This window comes from Dermacentor albipictus, chromosome 7 (assembly GCF_038994185.2).
Source record: "Dermacentor albipictus isolate Rhodes 1998 colony chromosome 7, USDA_Dalb.pri_finalv2, whole genome shotgun sequence".
NCBI lineage: Eukaryota > Metazoa > Arthropoda > Arachnida > Ixodida > Ixodidae > Dermacentor > Dermacentor albipictus.
In genome coordinates, this window is record NC_091827.1 from 38305528 (window position 1) to 38326551 (window position 21024).

General features: G+C 44.2%; 1 protein-coding gene across 2 annotated transcripts in view; it reads left to right on the forward strand.

The window, feature by feature from the left end:
- Nucleotides 1-21024, forward strand: part of LOC135905672 (tectonin beta-propeller repeat-containing protein 2) — a 47643-nt gene that overhangs the window by 19763 nt on the left and 6856 nt on the right. The window contains exons 9-18 of one of the 2 annotated variants that reach the window (XM_065436631.2): nucleotides 4327-4922; nucleotides 6841-7136; nucleotides 7578-7790; nucleotides 10864-11005; nucleotides 12873-13074; nucleotides 13920-14009; nucleotides 14930-15157; nucleotides 15646-15821; nucleotides 17161-17229; nucleotides 19122-19389. In XM_065436631.2, coding sequence (XP_065292703.1) covers nucleotides 4327-4922; nucleotides 6841-7136; nucleotides 7578-7790; nucleotides 10864-11005; nucleotides 12873-13074; nucleotides 13920-14009; nucleotides 14930-15157; nucleotides 15646-15821; nucleotides 17161-17229; nucleotides 19122-19389 — 2280 coding nt within the window. The remainder of the gene's footprint in view (nucleotides 1-4326; nucleotides 4923-6840; nucleotides 7137-7577; nucleotides 7791-10863; nucleotides 11006-12872; nucleotides 13075-13919; nucleotides 14010-14929; nucleotides 15158-15645; nucleotides 15822-17160; nucleotides 17230-19121; nucleotides 19390-21024) is intronic. The other variant, XM_065436632.2, reaches the window with a different exon arrangement.

Here is a 21024-nt window from a genome sequence, read left to right on the forward strand (position 1 = left end):
CATGCGCGTAGGAGAACGGCATGTCTCATCTAGAAAAGTGACACGCAGGTGTGAAGATAAATGTTCTTTAATGCTCTCATACCATGGGTTGAATATGGTTGCGTCACATAATGGACACTTCAAAAGTTGAACAGCTCGGTGTCGCGAAGTTTTTGACAGCTGAAGGTGTTGCCAAAACAGAAATTAATCACCATATGACTGCCGTGTACGTTGAACACTTCATTTCACTGACCACTGTGAAGCGTTGGAGCAAATGGTTCAAAGGACGTTGCAAGGACATTCCAACACCGGGTTTTTACAGACTTTTTGAAGCAGCAACCCAAGGAGTTTTATAAGACGGGAATCACGCCACTCATTAGTCAATAGGACAAATGTCTAAATTCTCATGAAGACTACTTTTAAACAAAGTACCCCGTTGTTGGCTCATTCATTTGACTTGCCCCCATATATCTTGCAGAACTCCTGCTTTTTATACGCGCGCTCTGTCGCGACTATAACTTCGGTGCAATTACTCACGATACACGACAAGGGACAGCTACTCCTGCGTAATACATTGGAACAAACGACAGCGTCATTGAGATTTTTCGCTGGCCATTGCATATATACAAGAATGTAAGCACGGTTCTTGAATGACAAAGTTTCATTAACATATTTGTCCTCAACTTGTTCAGTTCATTGCCCTTTAATTTGTCATATCAGCGGCATGCACTGCTTTCCTGGTTTCGAACTGATATAGTTCTAAAGTTCGTGGGATATTTTCTTAACTTAATAAATAGACAAAAACATGGAAGCATTGACGTCAGTTATGTTGGGAACAATTTTTCGCACATACGAGTACAATATTTTATGAAAAAATACATATTTTACTTGTATTTACAGTGCGTAGCTTTCAAGAATTCGTTTGCAGCATCTTTGCCAATGACAATGCAGTTATTATTCATGTATTTGATCCCTCGATAAATTGTTTAAGAGGAAGCTTTAGCTCGGGCCCAATCCGACGCGGCCTATTCAAATACTTGTAAAACGCAGAAACGCTTTTCTGAGATAATCCTGCTAATCGCTTTTATTGAAATTGGTTGCATTGGAGAGAGAAAGTTAAATCCTAGTGTCTGTTGGAAACAGAACTTCGATTTAGGGCCTGAATTTTGTTTAAAATATTTTGAAAAATTCGAAAGCTTGAAAAAATAGAAGCACGACGTTTACAAACTAATAGCTATGCATGAAGAACAGATATTGTGGTTCTGTAAATGGCATTTATTATAGCAATCAAAGCGGACACGTTTGCTGTGTCAATTTGCATCTTACGTGAATTGGTATTTAGTATTTTAGTATTTAATTTAGTATTTCCACAATACTAAATTTTTTTGAGATTCATGTGTAGCATATCTATTTTGTCCGCTGTAGATGTACTATTAAGTGCAATTCACGGAATTGTGATGTTATTTTTCATTGTTGAGTCACGGAGTTTTAAACTTGATAGTTTCGTTTTCTGAAAATTTTCAATTTTGGCCAATTTTTAATAAACAATTGACGACCTAAATGAAAAATTCGAAGCCAGTAGTCACTAGAATTAAACTGTTTCATTTGAATGCAACAAATCCCCTCAAATTTGGTGAAGTGGTTGCAGGGAAAAACGAATTCCCTTCTACATGTACTTAAATAGGAGCACCCGAGCTAACGCATCCTCTTAAGGAGGAGGCTGAGCTGCAACGTGCAGCTATATATATATATATATATATATATATATATATATATATATATATATATATATATATATATATATATATATATATATATATATATATATATATATATATATAATGGGCCAGTGGCGTAGCCCCCCCCGGACAAAATTTCTGGCTACGCCACTGGTTGGAACGCGTTGCCTACTTTAGCCCAGGCGGGTGCGGGGTTCTAAGTTGCGACGTACCATGCGGGAACGTTTTCCCAGCTACTACGTAACAGCGGGGTTCCTTATACATTGTATCCTATGGAAGCTATGCCGGGACCGGATGAAAATGACGTAGCAGCCGGGAAAACGCAGCAGTGAGGAATGTAACAGCGGGGTTCTACTGTATTCGATTTGAAATCGACTGTTTGGCCTTCGCACACCCCTAGTACAGTCAAACCTCGCTTGTTCAGGCTTGTTTAATCCAAATGTCGCTAATAAAAGAAATTGGATAATTTGCACTTTTCCTATGGTCCCACCAGGCATATGCATTATTCAGTGGCAACAAACTATATCATTAATTCAGACGTATTTGGCCGCATACTCTTTATTTGGACAATCTTTGAAGTGCAGAAAACAGCAAAAGTGATGCTAGCATCCTACCGAAACAAAGCAGTGGAGTCCGCATTGCCGTAGTCATCAGTGGGAACCTTAAGGAAGTGACAAGAATGCCCGAACGCTTTATGCCTATTTGTGCCTTTATTCTTTCATTTACCCGAAATGCGAAAACAACCGTGTACTTAGATTTAGGTGCACGTCAAAGAACCCCAGGTAGTTGAAATTTCTGGAGTCCTCCACTACGGCGTGCCTCATAATCAGAAACTGGTATCGGCATGTAAAACCCCATAATATAATTAATTTTAATTCTTTCATTTACTGCTACGCACGCGTGCCTTCGTAACTGCGCAGTCGGCACCCATGATCGTATTGATAGCTGCCACGGTTTCATCTGCAGTGGTCGCGCCAAGCAGTAGTTTTGTTTCGACTCAGTGTGCGCATTGCTTCTAAACTGCTTGGTCGTCATGCATGACTGCATCAATAGTGGCTGCAGTTTCATCTGCAACAGTTGTGGTAAATATTACTTTCGCTTTGACTTGTTGTGCGTTGGCCACTTATCTTCAGAACTGTGTGATTGCCATTGAATTGTGTTGATGGTTTTGTTTGCAGTGGCTGTGGCTAAGAGTAGTTTTGTTTTTACTCAGTTCGCACATTGCTTCTAAACTGCTTGGCTGCCATCTACGATCGCATCGATGACAACCACGGTTTCGTCCACAGCGGTTGTAGCAAGTCATAGTCGGGGATGGCGACTGCATGGTCACCATCCATGACTGTGTCGAAAGCGACAATGGTTTCCACCGCAGTGGTTGCGGCAAGCAATAATTTCATGAACACAACCAACGTCACAAACACAGCAGAACCTGGCGAGGATGACATGTGATTCTACCATGGCCTGTGGCATCAAACCCGCTGGCTACAACGCAGTGGACGGACAATGTGTTGTGAACTGGCTCAGTGGCAAAAAAAATAATTGGGATGCACGCCTGGTAGTGAAAAGCATGGCCACAGTTTTGTAGGGATGCCTTCCGTTTGCCTCTATGCCACTGTTAATATTAACAGATCGCGGGTGGCTGATCCCATTGATAAAATGGACAGAGCGCCGCTCTGATTACTGACAAAGCGCAAAAAGGCATAGCATCAGAAAAAGCATCACTACAGTATTGAGGCCCATGTCTCACATGAAGACATGGGTGTGCCAAAGTCGCCGTGCGAAGGAAGCTGCAGGGCCTGCCTTCATCGGTGCGAGCACTAATCAGTCACAAAATGATGAGAATTGCAGCTTCCGCGCTGCAAAATAGAAACAGGATTTGCTGAGTAATTCAGTAAATAGGAGTATGTTGGGTGCAGTAAGCATTTCTCTATTTTTCTCTTCATACCATCAATAATTTAACATTCAATTGATTCAGAATTTTTTTTTTATTCTTGTGATATTTGAATTAGTAATAGGGTTTTACTGTAGTAAGTTACACGAACATGCTAAACAAAAATAAATGGAAAGGGGACAAGCACTACTCCCAACTGTTTATTCTATAATTTCTATAGCATTGTCATGAAATGTTTGCGGTGTGCTGAAAGGGAATTTAGCCCTAAGTAATACTTGGGCTTTTCTCACGAGCTTTAGTACTGTTTTGTCTAGGTTTTAATAGGTTAGCAGAGTGACGCTCTGCAACAACTGATGTGCACACACTGTGAAAGGCCTCAACCGAGCAATGAGCTGCGGGCAAATATATACAACACCTTGTGCTCGTATGTGCAGCTGTGTTAGTAAACATACGGAAAAGCAAAAGTATTGGCGAAGTTTTCGTGATACATCAAGACACATTCAAAACAGTGGTGTGTTTGCGTTTCCGCTTACTATGTCAAGTATGCACCGACTAGCCCCTCAGCAAGCCCTTTTAAGTTAAAGAGCCCTTGATAGTTATTATTGGTCTTGAGTCTTCTGCAATGGCATACTTCATTGCCGACCTGTGTATACACAGCGCCAGCTCATCACTTATCGACTTGATCACTCACTCGCGGTCTCACTCGTTCTTTTGCAGGTTCATCCACGAGTACAGCACAAAGTACGCCTACACTGGTCTTGCCGACAACATCAGATGAACGTCCATCTCCTGTCCCCACGTACGACGAGGTCTTTGCCAGCCCCAGCGGCACGTCACCCTTAGGCCAGAGCATGTTGAACAAGGAAAACAAAAAATCTGAGTGCCCTCCACCGTACAGTGCCTCTGAGAACGAGCTCGTCTCTCACATTCTCAGTCGTTACGGCCAGCTGAAGCAGCAGCGCCAGCGCCCCGACGAAGCAGACGCTAGCCAGCCACTAGACATTCCCGTAGGAAGCAGCAGTACGCTGGCGCCGAGTGATGCCGCCAATCTGTCTCCGTCCCCAGCTTCAGTGTCGAGCGGTGCTGCTGAAACTGGCCTTGAAGCCGGCGCCAACGCCAGTGCAGAAGACTGCGCCAATCCGGAGCCTGAGGACAGCCCAGATTCGGAGCCAGAACTTTCCATCGAGGACATCTACGGCAAGAACAAAGACGCGAGCGATTCCTATGAGTCAGCGGAGTCATCTGTGCCCGATGTCGTATTTCACGGTATCGTTGAGCCACGCTTTCCTCGCTACGACTTCCACTGGGCCCAGGTAAGTCTCATAGCTCGCTCTTTGCAAATGCTATCTTGAAACGTGCTTGGGGTGGAAGTGGGGGTAAGGTAGCGCGCGCCTCGGCTGCGGCTACACGCAGCTGAGTGTATACACAGTTGCGCACCCTGCTTTAGAGGCTATCTGCCACATGTGCAAAGAGAGGGCATGCCGAGACGGCGTGGCACCATGTAAGCCATCTTCCAGCGCGTTTAGTATTGGAGATGTTCCTATGGGTGGGCAGTGCAACCTGACCGAAAGACAAGAGGAAGTACACTATGCTTTTCGTCTTTCGTCCGGGTAGCCCTACCCACCCATAGGAACATGTTCAATCACCAACTCGCCCAGCTTGCCGTGTTAATTTAGTATTGGAGGTTGTGTAATCTGGAGTTTCGGTGACCCGTTGGAGTGAGAGGCAGATGAAGCATTCACTCCCCGCTGCCAGCGCTTTTCCTGATAGCGTCATCCCAGTGCGGGCGACGTTATCAGCCACGAGGGCGGAGTGCACGCGAAAGCGTGGCTGGCTTTGCTTAATTTGTACCACCAATGTGAAGATATCATTGACGTGGCATGAAACCGTATCATTGGTCGCCAACTCCCAAATTCATCAAATTGTTTTCTTATTCTGACTTGCTCTTTTTTTGTATTGCTCGATAATTCGGAAAATTCTGTGTCCTCTGTCCGTTTAAGAAAAATTGTTCGGCGACTGTACTTATTTGCTTAAAAGGTCGAATTTCAATACAATAAAATTTCAATATAACTAAGCAAATCGCCAATTTTACTGACTTCGTTCTAAAATGGAGGTTTAACTGTATCATACTGCTGTAGCAAAACCGAGAATGCAAGATTCGAGACCATTTTCTTTACAGCAAAGTGAATATTTGTTTGCTCTCAACTCGGTTTATGCCTTCCAGTATGGAAAAGATATGAAATACTCTACAGTATTTACTTCATTCTAACCTGCATCCTCTGTTTTTTTTTCTAAGAAAATTGAGCCGAAAATTGCCTGCACAATGCAAGCGGACACGAAACCAAAATGGCCTTTGTGGCATTCGAATGCTTTGCCGCCTAACATGGAACTACTGTGGCGAAGCTGACTTTAGAAAATGGGTTTCAAATGTGCAACACATATTAGACCGTTCCCCATTTTTTCTCGCGAAAAGTTCGGTGCACTTTAGAGTTCTACTTTGTTTAGAAGCTTTAATGTCATTTCTACCTGAGTTTTTACTTGGACACATAGAAAGTGACCGCGTGTTTGATTTGTGGGTGTGTTAGAGCAGGGCAATTACTGTAAAATTATTCAACGATTTGTTTCGGCATTTTTTTTTGCTGCATCTTGTTTTATTCGACCCGTCTGATAATTTGATCAATTTCGTCGGTCCCGTCAGGGTCGAATTAACGGATGTTGACTGAATTACCATGGGGGATGTAACTTCGTTTCACTGAGGTTTGAATATACTGGCAAAGATGCAAGTAGCAAGGAAATCAAGGCCCCTGTTTGCAGGTGGAGGAACCTCCAGATGGCTATAACGCTTTGTTGCCTGTTTTATTTTGATGGCGACGAGGTTGAATAATCAACTTGAATGCACCACACGAAATGTCTTTTCTCACGCTCTTCCAATGCTGCCATTCTGAAACAGCAAGCCTTGCAGTGTGGTTGTGCACTGCGGCCTTTCATAGAAACATTGCTGACATCTTTTTCAAATAAGTCTATTCTGGGTCCAGCTAAACCAAAATTTTATCTTCGCTCTCTTCGCTCACTCTTACCACAGCAGCTCAGTGGCTGTAGTGTCATGCGATCTCGGCTGCAACAGCCGCATTCTGACCTGGACAAAACGCAAAAACGCCACTGTGTACTTTCGGGGCGTTAGAACTCCACCATTCAACTTTATTTCCGTTGTGCTCATTCACTCTGCTTCAGGTCAAAGGCCCAGGCCCCGTGGTGTCGTTAGCCGCGTGCAACGGGTACCTCTGCTGCGTCGACAGCCGAGACAATGTGTACTACTCTCGGCTCATGGGACGCGAGTTCACCTGGCGGAGCGGGTCGCGCCCCATGAACCGGGTGGCGCTGTCCCCGTCGGGCAACGTGCTGTGGGCCATCTACAAGGAGAAGCTGTACGCAGCGCGCTCGCCCTTGTGCAACGAGCCCCTTGCCATGGGCTGGGACGAGGTCGCCATGAATGTGGTCAGCGTCAGCGTCACCGAGGCGACAGCCTGGTGAGGCCGTGCTTTTGTTGTGGTAGCAATTGTACAACTCTAAATATAACTTGAGTCGAGTTGCAAGAGCAGTGGTTGCATTGTGTATTGCTCCTCCTTCTCTTACATCCCTCTTTTGCCTCTTTCCAAAATGTCTCTTGTGAAAACAATTGGTCACTAACTGGTCGAACAACCCATTCTGCTGTGAGTATCAAGACAGCAAGTTGGGCCAGTTGGTTGGGATTCATAATAAGGTTTGTTACAGTGCAACACAAGACAAGGACAAAAGAAGGTATAAAGCAATGACACGGCGCTGACTCTCAACTGATCAGTTGAGAGTCGGTGCCGTGTCGTCATTTTATACCTTCTTTTGTCCTTGTCTTGTGTTGCGCTGTAGTGAACCTTACTGCTGCGAGTACTGGAATTGTTTTTTTGACAAGGCTTTTTTTCCGGTCCGTGCAGGTATGTGACCAGTTCGGGCGATGTGTTTATGTGTCCTGACGTGATGGTTCAAGGCAAGCCCGTGACTTTCTACGGTGTCGGCTGCCTGTTTAAAGTGCAACAGGTCGCCTGCTATGATGACGTTGTGTGGGTGCTCACGACACAGGACACGCTCCTCGCTCGCATCGGCATTTCGCCGCAGGTGCCCCAAGGCACGAGCTGGATCGAAATACCGTGAGTCCTGCTTGCCATTTTTCTTAAAGTGACCACAGCATGCCAAAACCAACAGTCTGCTTTCTGAGAGGCAACCGCCAGGCACACGATGGTACTATCAAAGCAACAAGTGACTTGAAGGGCGAACGCTGTCACACTGTTGCGTTGCGGTGTGTACGGCAACCACATGGATGCGACATCTCAAAAAGTAGCAACAAATTTTCAAGGATACCTGATTAAGTACAATTGCACGGCCATAAAATAATATACCATTGTGGCATGAGGCCATCACTTAAGCCAGAGGGCGCTACATCAATTTTTAATATTTCATTATTGCCAGTAAAAAAAGTGTCCCACGTTGCCAGCATTAAGTGATGTGGTGCTGTCTGGTAGGTGGAAATAGAAACAATTTCGCAGCTCTCGATGGTGTTTCGGGCCTAACAGCGCCAAAACAAACAGCTAATCTGAATAATAATAGCAAAACATGACAAAAACTTTGTCATCAGCATGAGATGATACTAAGCGATGACTGATTTTACTATTTATTTCTTGCTGTCACAGGGGATAGCAATGAGCGAAATTCAGGTTGAAATAGGTGGCCTGGTTGCTACCATGTTGTTAATCCTAACCTGTTGCTCGCAACTGTCACTTGTTACCATCTCTTGAAAAATGCATGCATGTAATTGAGCCCTAATCGCTGCACACCAAATTAGAATGCAATAGTGTGCTGTTTTCAGGCACAACAGACAGTTTTAGAATAGCATTTCCAACCAAACGTAAATGCATTACGTAGGTAAAGAAATAACGTCCTCACTGTGCATGCTCTGAATGTTATTGGGTTTCTGTTGTTTATGTGCGCTATGATAACATACATTATTTTGCAAGGTTAACGTTCGTAATGTTTATGGACGCTAAGGAATAGCATTGTCAAACATGGCGGCACCCATGGCTCCTGCTCTAGCGCGAAATCTAGTGATGGCTACGCTCTCGCTCGTGTTGATTCCCAGTAACTATTGTAATGAGCTTTCGTTTTCTCTAAACTCACCTGAAAGGTTAGTTATGAGCACATGAGATGTCCATTTTCTGAGATCGTTTGGCGATTCTGGCGCCCGTAAGCCTAACGAGAAGCCTCCACATAGCAACAGCAGGAAGGTTGCTGATGGATTGTCTTGGCTTATATGTTTGGCACTAGGAGCCAGACAGCACCCTGTTTTAAAACGCCTTTTTTACGTTTGCGTTTCCATATGGTAGACTAAAAGACTTGAAAGGGCGCACACCATAACGCCCCGCTAAGGTGCTTACGTTTAACGTACATAAGGCGACAACCGCTTTTCTAAGACTGTCGAATAATATGTTTGGTGCATGGTCTTCTTCTAGTAGTATATATGTTACTATGGAACTTATATTAATATGTCTTTGTTTGTATGCTGAAATCTGTCCTGCCTAATGCTTTTTTTTTTAATCAATGTTGTGTTACTTTTCCTCTACCTGTGTACAAATGGCAGATGGTGCTTGAGGTATAGTCAGGTGACTCATGTCCTCACCTTTTGCCTCGTCAGCATGACAATCATGTACTCATCTACAGGTCAACTTCCACTGATTTGACCCTGACGGGACCGACGAAATTGATTGAATTATCCAGCGCATCAATTAAACAAGATCACAGAAAAAAAGGGCAACACACAGCACTGATTCACTTAGCACTATTTTCCTGGTTCAGACGCCCCAAAATCAAATGCACACCCACTCTCTGTGTGTTCAAAGTGGAAATCTAATGCGCAGTGTCTAATGTGTCTAAGTATTGTAGGGTTCTCCTCCTGTACTCTTGGGACAAAGTAACGACAACACAGTAGTGCAAACAATCACAAGGGCATTTATTGCACCTTTCATAGATCAATGTCTGCTAGCCGAGTTGCTATCCCCAAAACATGCCGATGGGCGCGCGACACATCTAGAAGTCCGACTCACCGCGACCGGATAGCGAGCGAGTAAGTTTGCCCCATGCTGGATCCCAACGCCTGGTCGTTCGCGCGTATGGTCACGTGAATGGTGGCGCGTTCGAAGGCAGCCACGCGAGACGGTCTCGCAGAAGCATGGATCGGCGCACGCACAGCACGGCACGTCCGTACTGCTTGCTGTCCCGAACCAAAGAGGAAGCGCCTTGTCTTTCGGCGCCCAAGTCACCCCGCCTGTCGACAACGTTACCAGCGCAACACTCGCGCCCTCTCTCGTACTGCGCCTCAACAACTCCGACCGCCTCGGGCGCCAGGCCACGCGGCGAAGCCGGATTACAGGATATGCGCCGTGCGGGAAAACATATCAGGGGACGCGTGAGAGTCGCGCATCCCCACGGTATCTAAGTGTAATATATCTAAGTGTCTAATATGTGTTCCACAGTGGTGGCCGGCTTCGCCGCACGGTTTTTAAAGCACGCTGTAATACATTCGTGTTGTGCAGTTGACCATACTAACTACACGAAGGCAATTTGGTATTATGTTTAATTGCACCACACAGGCAATTTCTGACCCAATTTCCATGAGAGAGAGAAAGAAACATTTATTATTCAAAACAGTGTCTCGAGCGAGGCCCGGTATCATCCTAATGAAAAAGAAAAAAAAGAAGAGGCTCGTGGTAAAATCAGGTAAATAGCATAATCAGACATTGTCAGCTGTCTTCCTAAGGCAGACCGAAAATCGGCATCAAATAGATGACGTGAGTTCAACGCATCCACTGTTCCGTAAGCACCGCCGAGAGAGACACTGCCACTGAAGGGGTCACCATTGAGGTCACCATAGGGGTCAGGCATGTACGTTCTGACTGGTCATGTTCGAATTATCCAGCAAAGGCCAATTTTAGATTGAAATAACTAAAGTTTGAGCACATAAAAAGGCATAGACTCTGGCCGGTACCTTCAGACGGGGCCAGATTAATCGAAAAAAATCGAAATAACTGGAGTCGAATTAGGAGAAGTCTACTGTATTGTCAAATAGTTGCACTGTCATCGTCATGATAAACCATTTAATTAAACTCAATTCAGTTCCAAGTTTTTTTCAACCTTCTTTTGTGTGACTGGGCGTGTGTCTCCGTTACATAGCCTGCCTTCGAAGGGGAGCCCCGCCTGCATTTCCCTGGGCTACAACAGCACCGGTTGGTTGATTGACAGCGAGGGAAGCGTCTTCTTCAAGACAAACCTCAAGAACAGTGTCCCTTGTGGCTACAACAAGGAGTGGTGGCAGGTGACTAGACGACTTTTACACATCTTTCTCTTGCTCAGTTTTATTAATTATCAGTAAACGTGTTGGGTGGACAAAGATGAAACAGAAGCAACGGGGCACACTCGGTGCCGCACTCTGCACCATGCAATGCTCCATTACTTCATTTTTTTCCTTGTCAATAATAATGACACGTGTACCTGTTTATCTTTATTGGGTTACCATGTTTCACAAATGTTATCGCACAGCGCAGGACGCGCCTGCATGTATCGGAAGTTTCTCGAATGTTGTCGATGGTTCTATCCGCTGTCTGTTGTCACCGTGCCTTGTGTAATCTGATTTCATCGCGTGAAGCGAATAGTGTTGAACTTTGTGGCAGACACGCTGGTGGGTCCCAGTGATTACTCTGGAACATTCGACGACTGATGTATAAAAGCCGACACGCTTGACCCGTTGATCAGATTTTCGACGGTCGCCAACTGTGTTCGCAGCTTTCGTTGAGCATTGACTGTAGCCTCTTTTTTCTGGGCACAGGTTCGCCCAATAAAGTTAGTTTCGCCATTCACAGTTTTGTTACTTCGTCCTCAACCGTCACTACCACGTGACAATATGTTACTGCTCGTATGAATTGTGAGCAAGCCCTAATACGGGCATACCTGGATATACTGAACATGGATATAAAGAATTATCAGGTTTAATAGAGGAACTCTCAAATTTAGTTGGACCTGCTTTGCTATACACGGGGTGATCATTTTTAAGATTTTCGGAATCTTCTTAAATTGGCTGTCGCAGACAAAATAATTGAAGTCCTCGAGCTGAATTATCCATAGAGGCAGGTAATACTTGCACGAGAAATTAAAAACCATGTTCTACTAAACGAAATAATTCACTAATTAACTTTCTAGTTAATTACTTTATGGCACACATTGCAATTTATTCATTGTAGCCGGTGAGGTTGAAAGGCGCATGTCAGATTTAACTGTATTTACATGTCTGATGCAACTTCGTTACAGTAGGGTTTAGCATTTTTCTTCTTTTCTTTAAAGATTTCGTGTGTTAATTTCTATATAAATATTTTTTCTTTTGACTAAAATATTCTTTCAAAGTAAAGCCTCCTCAAGGAAGAAGCCTTACCTTGGGGTCAACTCTTCCTTCCATATGCACATGTCCATGAAACGCACAAATGCTTTCATTAGACCACTGCTGGACCAATTTCAGTAGAATTTGTTGCAGTTAGAGAGAAAGCTGATTCGCATATGCATAGAAAGAAGAATTTTCATTTAAGGCTTTTAATTTTTACTAAGAATTGCTTTACTATAGCAATAAAAAATTACAAAACTTGAAACATGATGTTTACAATTTCATATCTCTTCACTAAAAACAAATAAAAATGAACTGGTTGGTGCTTCTAAAGTGCAGAAATTATATATTGAGTAAACGACTTACCTGTAATTGTTACAATGCTTGTGAGCGTTTTGCAGAAGTCCGACTGACAAATTAGGGGTATATTGCAGTGTAGCGTATAATAAATCAGTTTTGTCCACTTCAGTTGTCTCTATCGGTGCAGTCCACAGAATTGCAATATTGTCTTTTTTTTTTAAGTTATGAAGTTGTGAACTTGTGTTTTACTTCTTTTTAAGTTTTGCTATACTCAAAAATTTTTTTTTAAATTGATGGCCTAATTAGAAAATATGCTACTTGCAGTGGGTAGATTCTATGTTTTTCCTAAATGCAACAAAACTCATCAAATTTGGTACGGTAGGTGCCGAGCAAGAACTTCTCCTTTCTTACACATTTAGATAGGAGCCCAGGACATAATGCAGTTATACACCTAATAACCTAATAGGTTGAGCATAATTTTTTTGATTTTGCTCTGTGTTTGTACATTCAGGTGGACCTGAACGAGTTTGTCTACCAGATGGCGCCGCCTCTGGCCAAGATGCAGAAGAACCTCAGTTCGGTCTTCTGCGCCGAGAAGATCTCGCACAAGGTCCTCGGCAAGGGCAAGTGGCACCTGGTGGCTGGGAAGCACGGTGTCTGGTTCTGCGAGAGCATGTCCTCCCATCTGAACTCCTGCCGGCGGAACATCACAGGTAACTCGAGCATGTGCATACTGCCACCGAAAACCTTTACAGCCAGAGCAATGAGCAAGAAGAATAGGGGGGAAGACCCAAGGGGCTCGATATTAAAGTGAAGCTTTGTTTGCGAACCCTACTTGTCTTTTTTTTTTTACTTTCTCGCTTTGCCATTGAAGCATCTTGGTGGTAATCTACTACTACTTTGGAATGAGAGTTAAAAACGGTGCCAAGCTTGCTACTTGGCCAAATGTTAGTTTGGAAACTGTGTTTGTAAGCACTTAGCCAGATTAATAGCAGACACAGAGCTTTCCACATGGTGGCTGGTGTTGTCCAGATGCATGAAGAGGCAGTGCAGCATGGGTACTTGAGCTGCAAGTGTCGGGTAGCCATAAGCACCAGCAGGGACCGCATGACAGTGCCCCCTTTCTTACTTTGGGTGCAGTCCGGACCTCGCTCCTAGTGAGTTCCATATTTTCAGTCCGGTGAAGAAGTTACTAGCAGGACAGCAAGCCAAGACAGCAGTCTAACGGTGGTTCCACAGTCAGCCAGACGAATTCTACCACAGGGACATCTCAAATGTAGTGCTGCAATGGAATAAACGTCTGAACTGGTATGAAGACTAGTGTATGGAAAAATAGTGTAAGGTATGTAGAGTAGTACGTGTATTTATAATGACCTGTATGTACTTTATTTTGGCTAATGAAAAATAGGGGCAAGGACTTTCTGATCTGCCATCATAGTTAGCAAGCAATCCATGAGATTGATTTTGTTAGGCTGGGGTGTATGCTTCAGCATCAGCACCGTGCAAGTTTCATAAAGACCAGCCATTCAACAATTTTCTTTTATGCTTATTAATGCAGGGTACTTTTGGGAGAAGGCACATGTGAATCTCTTGCACTCTGGGACCAAATGGACGGACATCGCAGCCGGTGGAGTCTTCAAGGACGAGGGTGAGACACTTGTGTTGCCTCATTTCATATGACCTTCCACGATGACTTAGCAACTAAGCACCAGTTTGCGGGTTCAGTTGCCGGTCCTGGCAGCTGCATTTTGATGGAAGTGGAATGTGAAGGCGTTTGCGTTCGTTGTAGGAGTGTTTGCATAGTGAAATTTCCAAATCGAATCAAATGCAAATATTCGAGAATTTTAAAATGGCCTTTGAATATAGAATATTTTTTCGGTTCTGAACAAAGTAAATTTTAAGGTTTGTGTGACATGCAGTTCGTAAAAGAATCAGGCCTATATATACCTTATTTGATACATTCATGTAATGCCGTTCACAACTAGATGTTCGTTCGCAACTGAGGAGCTTGCAAATGAGTAACTGCTTTCAGCTATTTGGTGCGCCATGACAATGACAATGATGAAACAAGGAAACAGTAGATCACTAGATGCACATGGACTGTTGCATTTGTTGAAGAAGAGGATCCTGATGCTACAACAACTCACATTGTCTTAAAGGGATCCAAATGTGGTGATACCGGTAAACTCGTGAATCTCTGCATCAGTCAAGACAACAAATTTGTGCATAGCCTGCCTGCAAGCTTGGCATGCTTCTTGACGGAATAAAGATTACTCGGCAAAGGTAATTTCTCACGTACGTCCACTCGGAAGCTGATGTCTACCCACTACAACTGCAACTGCCCTACAGTAGAATCAGTCGGAGGAGTCCTCAGTTGCATTGAGCTCTCTCCGTCGAGACTCCAGTAAGTGTCCTTATTTCACATGTTTTAACAGAAAAAAACATTTGACAATTTCTAACAGTAAATTCTCTAATGAAGGACTGCCACAAAGCTTTCTGCAAGATCAAATGGGTGTTGTCTTTCTGCTGGTTTGCCGATCTTTTGCGTCGCTTCGTGTGTGCCCCCAGGCGTCGTGTGGGGCCTGCAGACGGGCGGCCAGCTGGTGGCGCTGTCTCCGCGCGTGCGCAAGTGGTACGCCGTGGGTCTGCCCCGCGGCATGTCGCTCGGCTGCATCGCACCGTCACCCGAGTCGCTCTGGGCGCTCGCGACCAACGGCGACGTCATGGTGCGCACTGGACAGACCCACCACCAACCGATGGGCGACACCTGGGTCCCGCTGGACACCTCGCAGTTGGGTACGAAATCAACCTCTTCAAACCCTTTGTGCTTCCCGCAGGCAAGGTATAGTTTGTTTTAATTATATCATTTTATTATGCGAAGCATATTACGAGAGCTCAACCCAGCTCCTCAGGCGCGGCGGTGTCGCCTTCAATACCACGTGACACCGTGACGTCGCGACAGAGGAGAAACGGGGCTCCAACTCGCGCCGTCGCTCGCGGCGTCGCCCCCCCGCATCGGACGCGTTGAGCGTCGAGCAACGCAGCGTTCGGCGCGACAACGATTTATTCATGAAGTGCAACGCCGCAGACACCGACTGCGACACGAGCTCCTTAAAGCTGTCGCGTTAAAATAAAGGCTAGTATGCTTTGCATCCTGGGCTTAACCTTAGCTAAGCCACAGCCATTTTTTTTTTGTCTATAATGCCCAGCACAATTTTTATGCCTATGGGGTTGACAGGGATGCCCGTTACGCTGATAGTACGGTGTCCTCTCGACTGACGCAGGTGATGTCCAGCTGACACACCTCAGCTGCAGCTACGAGACGGTGTGGGCGTGCGACACCAAAGGAACGGTGTACATGCGCATCGGTTCACTGCGGCCACCGGCTCCCCGTACCTTGCCACCGGCCTGGGTGCCAGTCGAGTCAGGTTACCAGGAGGAGTCCCCATTCATATCCTCGGTGAGTGAACCGGTATCGACTGCATTTGCCTTGTGTAGCTTTGAGGCAGTTATCGATGACTTCATCAGCCTTCGTGATGACAGATTGAATGTGTCTATGTATACGGCTTCTGTTGGCGGTGGACTCTCTTTAGGACGGTTATGAAAAATCGTGGAGGAGAGGCACGCATACCTACAGAAGGAAAGAGACACTCATGCCAACTGCCACCAAAAGTTGATAGTTATTGCTGCTACCGTTGTTGATAGTTGGCCCTTGTTTGTTGTCCCTATTTTTGTCCATCTATGTGTCCAAGCCCAAACGTCCATAATTTGTACAATGAGTTCTGTGAAGACAAGTTCTGCAATAAGCTGGACAGTTTAGTGTCTTTTGATTAGCTCCTGCAAAACCTATAAGCATCTGATAATACTGATGAGTTCTGATTAGTCTAAGAAAGTTTCAAGGTCCCGTTGCCTTTATTTTTGCAAATCTACTCTATATATAGGTATTTCATTTGCAGCAGTAGTGATACATGAGAGGCTTTGGGAATTATGTAACTGCCAAATGGACCTCCTGTTAGTATGTATTCATGTATCAACTGTTAGTAAGTGGCAGCTCAATAATGGCAACAAACGATAATTTTTTAGTAAACAATAACATTAGATGCACGCTGTATAGATAGTTCACAGAAGTATGTTATATTGGAAAGAGTCAAGGTGTGCAAAAGATTCAGATTTATTTTATTTAGCATTCCTTCCTCATTACAAAGAAAAAAGGGCGTACTTCGACAAGAACAAAGCACTGCTACAACAGTGACTTCATGGGACTCCAAACGAGGACAAAGTTTTTCCAAAAGAGGCCTAAGTGGCGGCAAATGAAGTTTTAAAGATGAATGTAGAGAATAAAATGCGTATGGCATGAGTGAAAAAAAAAATTTTTAGATTTCCCCATCGGTAAAAAGTATACCAGTGTCATAAAGGAAAAGAGGCATAACGAACATTAAGGAATACAGCTCTACGTCGTCAACACGAAAAAGATACACTGTTATTGAATACACATTAATAAATTTGTACAGGATATATGTTCCACTTAAGCGGCCCTTTATAATTTTGGTTCTACTCTTTTGTTGTCGTCTTTCCTCCCGTCTCTGGAACCGCAATTTTGTTGTTTTGTCCCATTGTTTCGTTTTGCTTTAATTATTATTTATTTGTCAGCCCATACCAGTATGCAATGAGTGAATGTCATGTTTTATCAGAATCAAAGTAAATAAATAAACCGAGTGTGCTATGGGAGGGACTAGAGCAGTTGTCAAGTTGCTTACCCTCGCCATGTTTGTTTCTGTTTCGTCATCCGGATTCCGAAGTCTGCATCAGAAAACCCCTTTTCGTTGCCTTTTGAGATTTCAAGGTTTCTGAAGCCCCACCTCACCAAGGTATGTCGGGCGTCACACGAACCTTCTTCCGCATGCGTTGACTTCTGTAACCCCCTCCTTGAGGTCGCATGCTGCTGACATCTCTTGGTTTCGTCTGGAGGGAACTTGGTCGCATGTCTATCTTTTCCTTCTTTACATGCAAATGCTTGCTCGTACTGTAGAGAAGTGGTCTGTCAGCCACAAAAGAGGGCTGCTTGCACCAAGAACAGCAGTAGTTTTTCTATTGGTAAATCGTTGGAACTGCAGAAATTTTTGCTGTTGTGCTTTCACCATGTCATCGATGTACTGTACTTAATTTAAAGGGGACTTTAGTGTAAAAACAATTGCTTAACAGATGTATTGCTACAGGTTAATGTAATTGAGGACAAAAAGTTTGTGTCTGAAAAGACAATTATCTTTAAGCTAGTACTGACTATTGTCTTTTACTCTTTTAGCCAGTACAACATATCTGTTCATAAATATATATCTGTATAGTATAGCCTTTTAGCTGAGTGTTTCCACGCAATATTTTCTACATAAAATTAAAGTGCTCTTTGGGTTCTTTAAGGTTAGGTTTATTTTTACATTTGTATTTTGTATAATTCAAATTTTTGTAGCATACCGCAGAATTCGAAATAATGAACTTTCACTTAAATTTTGGAGGAGAGATACTGCTGTGATTCTATTTTCTTGTTTCGTGAGAAACAAAAGCTTTTGTAGAGTAAAATATTGCTTCTGAGCAATATAGCCAGAAGCGTTCCAGAATATCAGTTGTTGTTTCTAATGTGCATAGAAGCAGCAACTCAAACAAATTACAATGGATTTATTACTTTTGGAAACGTGTACTATGGCATGGAAATACACAAGGGCATTGCATGTTCCTGTCTCTTATCATTGGTTTGTTCAGCCCATATGCAAGGTTAAACTAGAAAACTGTAAGCCATAATGTTAGTTCAACCGTAATGTCGAAGTGAACATGGAGCTATAATTAATAGCAGTGTTACGCCACAATTAGCATTGAAAGGGATGCCAATTTAGGTTTAAACTTATGGTATTGGCCAATAAGGGCCGTGTTTGTTGCTGCTAGGGATGTCGCTGAAACCATGGCTACCTAGTACTAGCTTCATCCGCAGAATGCTCCTAGTATCTGGTAACAGTCGTTTCCTTATGCACATAGCTTTAGAGGAGATGCAAGCAATTACCACGTTTGACAATAGTTGCCATCAATATTTGTCGCCTCAAGTTTCAGCCTGCTCAGCTAACTGTATTTCATTGCTAACACCTGCTTTTTCCTTTCTTACCCAACTTGGCCTTGGAATACTAACTGCCTGCGGTGGGAAAAGGTGCCTGATTGTTTTACATTTAGTAAGACTTGTTTCTGTGCTAGTTGGTCCATTACGCTGAACGAAAGATGCAGCGCAACATTGACTCGAGCTACTAAGGGACAGGCATGGACTGGCACAAAACAGGGATGAATTGTGCCAGACTCTGTGCGTCCAACAATGGTGCCTTGCAGGCGAACTTGGTTCGTAATTACTGTAGTGTACAGCTTTTAATTTACGGACAGTACACTAGGGAGGCAACGTGACACAATAACATTGCAATTTATTTTGCTCAGTTCTATTCCTTTCTTACAAGTGGCCCATCAAGATGGTACTAATGTAGACAGAGCAGAACTTGTACCCCTAATGAAGCATGAAAAGGAAAAAGACAGAAATGAAATTGTCACAATATCCCAGCCATGGCTGTCTGCAGTGCTATCATGTTGCCTGTCTTGTGTCTGTAAATTTAGGCCATACGTTATTGAAAACCATACCTGTCCCTTTCTTCCTCCTCGCATGCGTTGTCCTGCATCTTTGCTCCAGCGTTCCATATTTCTCGTGTCAGTTGAGTGCATTCCGACGGCCTTCCAGGTATACGTGGGTCCCCGGAACTTTATGGTGTGGGCGCTGGACAACCGCAAGCACGTTTACGTCCGCGAGGGCATCTACCCGGAGCTTCACATTGGCACCAGCTGGGTGGAAGTTCTGGGCGTTCAGGCGCGGCAGCTCTGTGTCAGCGAGAAGGCCGTCTGGGCGCTGACACCTTCAGGCGAAATCTTCCGGCGCTTTGGCATCTCCAATAGCAACTTTGTCGGCGACTACTGGAAGAGGATACCGGGCCATGCTGCATGTCTCACTGGTAAGCCACCTGTTTCTCGTCTGTCTCCATTAAGACTTGTTTTAAAGCAAAGCTCTCTCTGCCTCTTCCTTCGACTTTCCCACTGCTGCTGCTATCTGGTACACCGCGTTGAGGGCTGGTTCAGAGTGCGTGTATACATTACAGGAGCGAGGCAGAGAGGAAAGATGACGCAAGAGCCTCGTTTGTATCTTTGCACCGTGTCGAATGTGCACAATGCCCTGTGGAGCTCCCTGCGCGTCGCTGTATTAGCCTCTTGACAGCTGTAACTATCCGTGACCCCAGCAAAAGCATTGCGGAAATTGCAGCGCTTACTTTTCTACTAATGTGCGACTCCAGAGGAAAGCTAGATAGAATGGTAGAAAGGAGGGGGGGAGAGGAGGCAGAGAACGGGTAGAGCCAATGGCAGTCACGAAACAAGTAAATAAAAGCCTTGCCAGTTTTCGCTCACAGTTCCCATGCAAGGGGGGGGAGGGGGATGGATTGGGAGAAGGTGACGTGAGAAGGCAAGGAAACACTGCTACTGTAGACACGACAGCGGTTTTGGGCAAACAGGATAAGTTTAAGTTCAAGGTACGGTACGGTACATTTCTGCTATTCCGGAAAAAAATCAGCACCATGCAAATTTGTCAAATGGACAACTTACACAGGGCATGCAGAAGCAGAGCCACATTAAAGTGCACTGTAGGGTCTTGGTGACACTACGGAAATGACCACACGTCAAATCAACACTTCTGTGCCCACCGCAGTAGCTTTGCGGCTATGGCATTGCTCGAGGTCGCAGATTCAATTCTTACTGTAGCATCTACATTTCTACAAGAATGAAATACAAAAAAAACACTAGTGCACTTAGATTTATGTGCACATTAAAGAACTCCAGAGCGTCAAAATTAATCTGGAGTCCGCCACTACGGTGTGCCTCATAATCCGATCATGGCTATGGCACGTACAGTCCCGTAGCTCAATTGCAGTTCAATACTTTTGCCATGACGCGATGTACCACGTGAGGAAATGATAATGCTCAACCCTTTCAAAGGTTATGAACAATGGCTCACAACAGTGCCTCAAGCAAACACGTCTCCCTGTTTGTTCCATGTACTACACAGACAAACAGCAGGGGGGCATACAGAGTAACATTTAACACCAGCTTATCACTTGTGTATTGGACTAAACACTGAAGAAATTGAACATTCACCATAATCATCACTGCTAATTCTCATCTCGCAAAGTAAACAGAACAGAAAGCTTTGCTTATATCAATTCCAGTGTGTGGGATCCGTGTATTTTTACATGACGTTAAATTGTAGTAAAAAAATAGGGTTGAGAATTGGAACCTGGCTTAATGACTATTTCCATCTTTGAACTCTGCCTTCTGGCTGAAACACTTCCGTATGCTCTCCAGTAAGTCTGCATGTTATCACATTATCTTTTACGGATTTTTTTGATGAGCATTCCACACAAATTTCACAAAATGTTCATTAAACTGGTGCAGTCCATGCCTGTTACAGTGAATCTGCGTACAACGTACTTTCAAATACAACATACGAAGTTTTGTCTCCCTGTATTAAATGCAACAAATTCTGATATTAACGGATCTGGCTTTAACGGACTATTGGTTACAACAGCCAAAATTTTGGC